The 8,752-nt window shown below is 58.7% G+C and overlaps 1 protein-coding gene across 2 annotated transcripts; it reads right to left on the reverse strand.

The window, feature by feature from the left end:
* Positions 1 to 2,040: 2,040 nt before the first annotated feature.
* On the reverse strand, positions 2,041 to 8,154 carry TRAF4 (TNF receptor associated factor 4). 2 transcript variants are annotated; one of them, XM_002748235.5, is made up of 7 exons: positions 7,910 to 8,154; positions 4,880 to 4,931; positions 4,199 to 4,303; positions 3,968 to 4,129; positions 3,722 to 3,883; positions 3,451 to 3,606; positions 2,041 to 3,170 (listed from the first exon to the last, which is right to left on the reverse strand). In XM_002748235.5, the coding sequence occupies exons 1-7, from the start codon at positions 8,050 to 8,052 to the stop codon at positions 2,538 to 2,540; spliced, it is 1,413 nt and encodes a 470-aa protein (XP_002748281.2). In that variant the 5' UTR covers positions 8,053 to 8,154; the 3' UTR covers positions 2,041 to 2,537. The 2 variants fall into 2 exon arrangements, with proteins under 2 accessions (XP_002748281.2, XP_054112141.1); XM_054256166.2 differs by having other exon boundaries at positions 4,199 to 4,325.
* Between the last annotated feature and the right edge of the window lie 598 nt (positions 8,155 to 8,752).

Here is an 8,752-nt window from a genome sequence, read left to right on the forward strand (position 1 = left end):
GGCGAAATCTCAGCTCACTGCAACCTCTGCCTCCTGGGTTCAAGTGATTCTCCTGCCTCAGTCTCCCAAGTAGCTGGGACTACAGGTGGGCACTACCACACCCAGCGAATTTTGAATTTGTAGTAGAAACGGGATTTCACCATATTGGCCAGGCTGGTCTTGAACTCCTGACCTTAAGTCATCTGCCCACCTCAGCCTCCCAAAGTGCTGGAATTACAGGAGTCAGCTGCCATGCCTGGCTGCTTTTATTTTTTTGTAGAGACAGGGCATCTTGCTTTGTTGCCCAGGCTGGTATCCAACTCAGGCTCACAAAGTGCTGGAATTCTACGTGCCAGCCACTGTGCCTGGCTAAGTGTTTGTTGGGATGCTGGTAGGGTGGCCCGGCCTGTTGCCTGAAAGCATTTCTGCTGCTGGAGCCATGGTTGCCTCTACCAGTTTCCAGGCATCACCATACCAAGATGGCTTATCTGGTGAAGAGGTCAAGCTCTGCTTTCTCAGGCAGCAGGGCCCCTTTCTCCCTAGATAAGTGAATTTGACCTTTTTGAAAAGATTTGGCTGACGATGAGCTCCCCAGTCTGGCTTACTGAGGCTTAGTCCTGTTCTGTCATCTGATAATTTTTTTTTTTTTTTGAGACAGGATCTGGCTCTACCACACAAGCGATCAAGAGATTGTATAGTAGCACAATCTTGGCTCACTGCAACCTCCACCTCCTGGCTATCCTCCCACCTCAGCCTCCTGAGTAACTATGCGTGCACCACAGAGGCTGAGGTTTTTTGTTTTTTTATCATTTTTTATTAAAAAAAATTTTTTCCCCCAGAGGAAAAGAAATAATGAGTTTTTTTAAAAAAAGCCCTGGAACCTTCCCTTAGTAATAATTCCCATACATACAGCCTCATACAAGGCTAGGTAAGACACAGTAAGGCACTGCATTCTAACCAGTTCATTTAATCTTTACAACAAATCTGGGAGGTGAGCAGACTTTCACCAGGGTAGGTAATGGAGGCCCTATGTAGCTGAGAAACTTGCCAGAAGCAAGCAAAAGCATCCACACCTATTGACAAAATTAGAGGGAGCTACAACTACTGGGGTTTAAAACAGAATCCAGGCCCTGCCTGAACCCTCAGAAGAATCAATAAGTTGCTTCTGTTGGTATTTCATCAGTGAAATATGGATAATCACAAGCACCCACTAGGCCCATAAGAAAAGCCGGTGAGAAAACCAAGTGCCTTGAACATCTTGAAGCCCCCTTTGCTCAACATCCAGTCAGTCACTGGATGTGGACTGGGGTTTGGATTTAGAAAGCATTCACTAAGCACTTATTCTGGGCCAGGAATATGCATTGTCTCATTAACTCTTCTCTAGAGCCCACTAAGCCAGTTGTGATAAAAGGCATTTCACTTGACAGTTGTTTTCAATGAAACAATGCACGTCAAGTGCTTAACAGCATCAGTCCTATTATCATTAGACCAAGAAAGACCTGCCTAGGGCAGAGGCACAAGTCTGGTGGGGCTGACCAGGGACTCCAGCCTTAAGAAATGCAGACCTTGGGAGGCCGAGGCGGGTGGATCACGAAGTCCAGAGATGGAGACCATCCTGGTCAACATGGTGAAACCCCGTCTCTACTAAAAATACAAAAAATTAGCTGGGCATGGTGGCGGGTGCCTGTAATCCCAGCTACTCAGGAGGCTGAGGCAGAATTGCCTGAACCCAGGAGGCGGAGGTTGCGGTGAGCCGAGATTGCGCCATTGCACTCCAGCCTGGGTAACAAGAGTGAAACTCGGTCTCAAAAAAAAAAAAAGAAGAAACGCAGACCATGCACCTCCGCATTTAATCGCCAGAGGGCAGTGGCAGGACCCGTCTGCCACACAAAGCCCAATGCAGTTCCCCGGGCGTCCACCAGAAGGCGAGCCAACAGGGCAAATGGATCCTGGGGACAGACCCCGGCAGCGGCCGTTCTCTTACTGGTCCTTTCTTTGCCTTCAGTTGTACTAAACCTCCCGGGGCCCTAACCAACCCAAGTAAGTCAGGCTGAAAGCAAATTAATAAATACAATTCTGGATTTATTAAAAATCAGGGCTCCCCTGCTGCGCCCTCCTGGCACTAAGGAAATAAATAACCAGAGGGTACACAGCTAGGGAAAGGGGAAAAAAAAATCAGATCTCAAGACAGACTGAAGTACCCTTCCTCCATCCCCAACTCCCACCCCCCTATGGCTCTTGGGACATAGCACCTGAGCAGGCACCTCAGTTCTGGTAGAGTGTGACCCAGCACCAAGGCATGTCTGCCCTGCCCAAGAAGAGAGACAGGCCCTGGGGTCACTTGTTTCCAGCCCTTGATGACCCCAAGACCTGTTCCCCATAGGGGCCAGGGCTGAAGCACCAATTGGAGGCACCTGAGGGTGGTGGTTCAGGGAGGAAGAATGGGATAACAGAACCTATGCAGAAGCCGCGGACGGGGGTCCGGCCCCCTCTCCAAGTTTAGCAGTGCCTGACTCAGGTCTGCCCCATTCTCCTTTCCCCTTGAGCCCCGCCTGCACTCAGCTGAGGATCTTCCGGGGCAGTTCAACAGCGGCACGGATGAAGACTGCATCATCCCGCACATAGTTTCGCTTTCGGATGTCCTGATGGGAGATGAACTTGGGATAACCAAAGCCCAGAGAACTCTCATCCAGGGAGCCCCGCCAAGTGCCTGGCTTCTGGAAATTCTTCCAGTTTGGGTCAGGGTGGAAGGTCTCAGTGACGTGCTGTGGTTTAGCCAGCCCAGGGTCGCTCTGATCCAGCAGGGAGAAGGTGACACGGCGGGCAAAGGGCCACTCAAGGAGATTGTCAAAGGCGCCAGGCAGCACTCGAATGTACAGTGAGAGGTGTGTGCCCTCGCCACTGCCATTGCCATTGAGGAATGCAGACACCTGCAGCTTGTAACCATACTTATGTGTGTAGAAGGCTGGGCTGAAGCATTCAAGGTTGGGCTTGGCCTTGGCCTCCTGCAGCCGTCGCCCGTAGCTGCCAATCTTCCAGATGAGCACGCCATCACTGCCCACTGATAGCTCCTCCAGCTCTCGCCGAAGCTCCTGCAGCTCCTGGCGTTGCCGGCTCACCAGGGCACACATCATGGCCAGATGTGGCTTCACACTCTCCTCCACATGCCGTGCCATTGCGAGCTTAGGGCACTGTTGGCAAAGCCCAGGCCATAGGGGAAGGGAGAAGAGTTATTAGTAGGGGAAAGTCCAGGGGAGAGAAGAGTGGGTACAGGGTAGCAGGGACCCAGCTCTATGTGAGGAAGATAGAGGGTGGTAGGAAGAGGCTGGAGCTGGCCAGCATGGGGGACTGATGGCTTCAGAGAAGCACAGCAGGGACCACACCAAGGCCTAAGTGGCATCAAGAAGCCAAGCCTCCGTCTAGGGCTTCAAGGACAAAAAAGGGCTGACAGAAGGAGAAGGGGTATCTCACCCTGTGCTTGCAGCCGGAGTCTTTGAATGGGCATAGCACCAGGGCGGTACTACAGCTGTCCTTCAGATGGCCTGGCAGGTCCTCCCGAGCCACAGTGCCCACACCACACTGGTTGGGGCAGGGAACAGGCAGCCTTGGGCACTGGTACTGGTGGCTCTGGGGCCACAGAGGCAGAGAGGCAGTAGTCAATAGCCTGGCTCTGTGTCACCTGCCCTGCAACCTCCCTGTCACCTGGCTCCCTGTCACCTGCCCTGCTCAGGAAGGGCCTCACCTGGATGGTGTCAAAGACGAACTCCTTAGTGCAGTAGGTGCAAGGCTGAGTGCGCTTGGGGCACTCCGAGGTGGCATGCTGAGCCAGCAGCCGCCGCATCATGCGGGCACCACACTTATTCTCACAGTAGACACTCTCTTGGGGGCACATACCCTCGTGACTCTGTGGAAATGTCAGAGGTGCTGAGTCAAGGGATGCCTAGGCCATCAGGTACCCCTCCTCCACACTCAGCCAGACCCCACCCACCTCATACGCCTCCCCACTGAAGTCACAGCCACAAAACTCGCACTTGAGGCGCCGCTTGGGGCAGTCGTGCTGTAAGTGTGCAGGTAGATCACGGCGGCTCAGCTTCATGGGGCAGCGATTAGGGCAGGGAACTACATTGAAGCTGCAGGTATTCAGGTGGCCCTGGTGGGAAGGCTGCCGTTAGTGCCTGCCAAGGGAGAGGTGGTGCCAGACCTCCCATCAGAGCCTCACCTGTAGATGACGTAGTGGCCCACTCCAGCGGCAGCCCTCCTCACTGTGGATGCAGCGGATAGGCAGGCCCAATACTTGTACTTCCAGCTCCGGGTCTGGGTAGATCTGGGGGTGGGGATAGGGGGAACTGGCCAGGGTGAGAGCCGACTGCAGTGCCCATTGCACACCCCGGGCCCCAGGTGGGCTGGCTCTACCTTGGAGCCTGTAACAGCCTCCCGGGCTCTTTGCCCCTCTGTGTCCAGGGATGCAGGGCACAGCAGGCAGCGTCTGCTCTGATGCTGGGTCCTAACATGCCTGCACAGGACGCTTCCTTTGAAGAGGGAGCCAATCGGCCTGCTCAATCCCAGGCTGTCCCCCAGGCTCTGCTTCCTTCCCCCTGGAGGAGGGATACTGGCCCTCAGCCACAGGTCTAGTCTGCCACCGGAAGGGGAGGGAGCACTTGTTGCAGGCACAGAGCAGCTCTGTGCACCCCTACAGGCTGGGCATTGTGCCTGCCCTCCAGGGCAAACAGGGCCCTCGTTTGCAAACTGGCCTGGTGGGAGGGAACAGGTTACCTTTGTAGGGGCACACTATCCTCAGGCTCTTGGTTGACACTGGCCCTGAGCCCACTGGCTGCCAGCACCTCCAGCCTCCAAGGGCAACAGACTGTGCTTGGCCTTCTTCCTGGCAGTGTGGACTCACCTTGGCATAGTCCAGAGGAAGCTGGTCCTCAGGGCACTTGAAGACTCCTTCACTGAAAGCGGGGAGGGGCAGGGTCAAGGCTTCTCATTAGGGGAAAGGAAGGCCTGGCTCCACCCCCTCCACCAGAGCAGCCTCCTTCCCTCACCAGACCGGTTCCCAGCCAGCCCAGGTGAGACAAAAGGGCAAGCAAAGGCCCTAGGGGCTCCACTTCCCCAGGATCCCAGAAGATACCCTAGCCCGTGTCCTGGGAAGGGGGGTCTCCTGGGAAGGGGGGTCTCGGCCTAGTGGAGGCACAAGCTGCCTCAGTCAGGACTTGGCCAACAGGTGGCAGCTGGCACCCCCTCCCCCAGGAAGGCAGCTGAACTGGGAAAGGAACAGGTTGCACAGTCACCCCCTCCCCCCAGGTTAGTTTTCATTGGCTGGGCTGAAAGCTGATTGGGAGGGGGAACAGGGATGGGCAGAGATTAAGGGCCTTCCATGGCTGCCCAGTCCCCAGGAAGGTCCCCTGCCAAGAACCAGGGCAAAGGTCAGCTTGCGGCCACCTCACCCAGCCCTCCTCCTTTAAGGGTGTGTCTCCCATGGGAAAGGGGAGGAAAGGCATGCTCCCTGGCACTTGTTTATACTCCTCCCCGGCCCTTGCCACCTGCCTCTGAGAAAGGGTGGAATGCCCCCATTTTACAGATGGAACAGCTTACAAGTGAAGCAGCACCTGGCTATGTGTGTCTGACTCCACAGCTCAAACAGGCTCTACTAAACCACACACAGAGGAAGAGAAGCTGGCAAGCGAAAATGTCCAGGCAAGCACAGCTAAGACTGGGCACTGCTCAGTGGGCTTCTGAAGCCTGGTGACGCTCCCCTTCTGCAAGCTGTCCGCCTTTTCCTGCAGATTCCTACCTGGCTGTCAGCACCCAAGGAGCCTGTTGGCATGCTTCTTTCTGTCAACACGCCCTCGCTGACCCCAGCCACAACCAGTCACACATGCCTGGCAGGGCTGAGGCAGAGCAAGAGCTCACCCAGCAGGACTGAAGGCCCTGGGGCAGGGCATTCCTGGCAGGTCTGAGTCAGGTAGGTGGGAGGCAGGCAGGGAGCAAGGCGGAAGCAGAGCCCAAAAGGCAGCCCAGTTCTAGAGGCACTCTCCAGGGTCTGGGCAGTCCAGGCCCCTACTGCCCCAAGGATTTCTAGCACCCACCTCCTCCCCTTGACCCCACTACCACTGACCCCACTATCAATGCCAAGGACAATACAAGCAGCGCAGGCAGTGAAGGGGTGTGTCTGCCCACAGGGCAACCAGCATTCCTGGGCCAACCTAACAGCTCAGGCAGGAGTGGGGAAAGAGGGGTGGGCCCAGGGGTAGAGGGGTCCACTTGGCTGCTTCAAGAATGTGCTGACTTAGTGGTTTTGGAGACAGGGAGAGGATGGAAGCAAGTCCCTAGGCTTCAGACAGAAGCCTAGCCTGCAGCTTGGGGCCCAGCCAGGGCTGTGGACACCCTCACTCGTGCTTGTTCCGTGACGGTTGAGGGTGAGGAGTAGTGCCCGCCCAACCACCTCTCCCCTTCAGAAGCCTCAGCAACACAGCTCAGGCGCTGGGGGATGGGGGGAGAGGCAGGGCAGAGGCTGCTCCAGGATGTGCAGTGGAGGCCCAGGCCCAGGGAAGAAGACAGGATGGGGGGAGGGGCAGTGGGAGAGGAAGAGGGGATTTCCGGGAGGGGGAGGGGCAGAGAGGGGCCAAGAAAGTGGTAGAAGGAATCGGGCCTGCCAGCCCCCTCCCCTGCTCCTTCCCCGAGGTAGTCAGGATGGGTCAGCTGTTGGGGGGGGGCGGAAGGGGGCTTAGCTGGCCTCATCTGGAACCCAGAGGGCCGGGGAAGAGCCAAGGCGGAGACAATGGGACTGTGTCTGTAGGAGTGTAAATGTGTACACTGCCAGGGGGAGGGGGAGGCCAGGGAGGAGGGGGCAGTCGTGAAGCTTGTGCGGGAGCATCTGTGAGGGCAGGAGCCGGCCCCGGCTGTGGGGAACAGAAAACAAAGGGCCTGCAGAGATTTCCGCCAGTAGGAGCTGCGGAGGACCACGCGAGGGAGGAAGGCTTGGAGGGAGGGAGCACTGAAGGCAGGAGCCCCAGAGGTGCTCTCCCTGCCGTGCCCTCGGTCCCCTCTGCTCCGCAAACAGCCAGGCAGTGGCCGACCCAGCCTCCCCTGGCGCTCTGGGACATGACCTCCGCAGGTGTCCGGGCTCCTTCACCCTGCCTTCCACACCCGGGCCTGAAAGGTTCATAGCCAGGAGATTCTAGACACCACAGGGCGCCCAGAAACTTGATGGATGCCCAAGAGCCAAGGGCTGACCTGAGAGGGCAGCGGGAGTTCAGTAACAACGAGTGCGACCCCCTCCTTCACGACTTATGGCCCACCCGCCCTACTCCAACCCCGGGAAGAGAAGGGAACCGCCTAGAGGGGTCCGGGTTCGGGGCAGGATTCAGTCCTTCCTCCATTGTGTGCTCACAGCAGCCCGAGCTTAAATCCCGGTTAAGCCTTTAAGAAACTCTGTGACCCTGGGCAAGTCGCAGCCTTTCTTTGAATCTCGTTTCCCCATCTGTGAAATGGGAGAACAATAGCTCCGTTCTCTGAACGTTCGAAGAACCGGGAGAGGTTAGATGGGGGAAAGCTCCGGAGGCTTAAAGTGCCGCGCTGGAGCGGGTTCTGTCCTCTTCCCGCAAGATTCAAAGTTCAAGGCTGAGGCCGCGACGGCTCTCAGGTGAGGGGGAAGGGCATCTTCCCCTCCCCGCCCCGCGGGAAGGCGCCGAGGTCTTCCGCCCGGGGCCGGGCAGGTGGACCCGGACCCCTCGGATTCCTGCGGGGGTCCTCCCTCGGGGCTTGACGTCACCTCTCCCTTCCCCGTGACGTCACGGGCGCCCCTGAGGTCACAGGGTCGCGGCGCAGACAAAGACCCGGCGTGCCCCAAGCTCGAGCCCCTCCCCAAGCGGCGCCCCCCACCCCGCCCCGCCCCCGCCGGCTCCAACTCCGTCTCCTCGGCCCGCACCTGAGGAACTCCTGCAGGCAGGTGTCGCAGAAGCGGTGGCCGCAGGTGGATACCTGCACAGGCTCGCGCATGGGCTTCCCGCACAGTGGGCAGAGCAGCCGTCGCTTGGGCTTCTCCAGGAATTTGTAGTCGAAGCCGGGCATGGCGGGCGAGTGGCCGGCACGGGCGAGCGAGGCCGGGCACACGGCGGCCCCACAGCCCGCGCCTCGCTGGAGCCGCGCTCCGGGCTCCGGGCGGCGCCGACTGGCGGCCGCGGCCAAGACCCGGCTCTGGAGCCCGCCCGCCGGAAGAGGGGGCGGGGCAGCGGCCGCGCGGTCCTAATGCGCGCCCGTGCGGCCCCGCCCACTCCCGAGTGCAAGGCTTTCGGGTCCGGTAACTGCAAGTCTCGCCCACCGCGGGAGCTAGGGCTTTCTTTCCCCTGTGGGAGAGAGATCGCAGCTCCGCTTCTCCCCAGAGCGGGCGGGGCCTGGCGCTAGGATGGGACGGAGGGCCCCGGGAGAGTGCGGGTCGGAAAAAGGGAAGGGCCGCGCCACAGAGGTTTTTTTCCTCAGAGGCAACAGCTCGGCCTCGGGGGCCGGAGCCGCCTGGGATCGGGGCCCCAGCTTCCAGGTGCTAGGCAGCCGAAGCCTGGCAACCAGCTCGGGGGAGCCCAGCTGAGGCGGGTAGGCTGGACTGGGCTCTGGGCCAGAGGAACCTCGGCCCCAGCCTCCGGCTGCGCCCACATTCCTCCCTTGGCCGCAGCCCTGCATCCGAGGTCCGGCCCAGCCCAGTCCTGGGGTGCCTGGTCGCCACTCCCACCCCTGAAGACACCGCACTCCAGGCAGGCCGCTGAAATTTTTATTA

This window comes from Callithrix jacchus, chromosome 5 (genome assembly GCF_049354715.1).
Source record: "Callithrix jacchus isolate 240 chromosome 5, calJac240_pri, whole genome shotgun sequence".
In the NCBI taxonomy this organism is placed as follows: domain Eukaryota; kingdom Metazoa; phylum Chordata; class Mammalia; order Primates; family Cebidae; genus Callithrix; species Callithrix jacchus.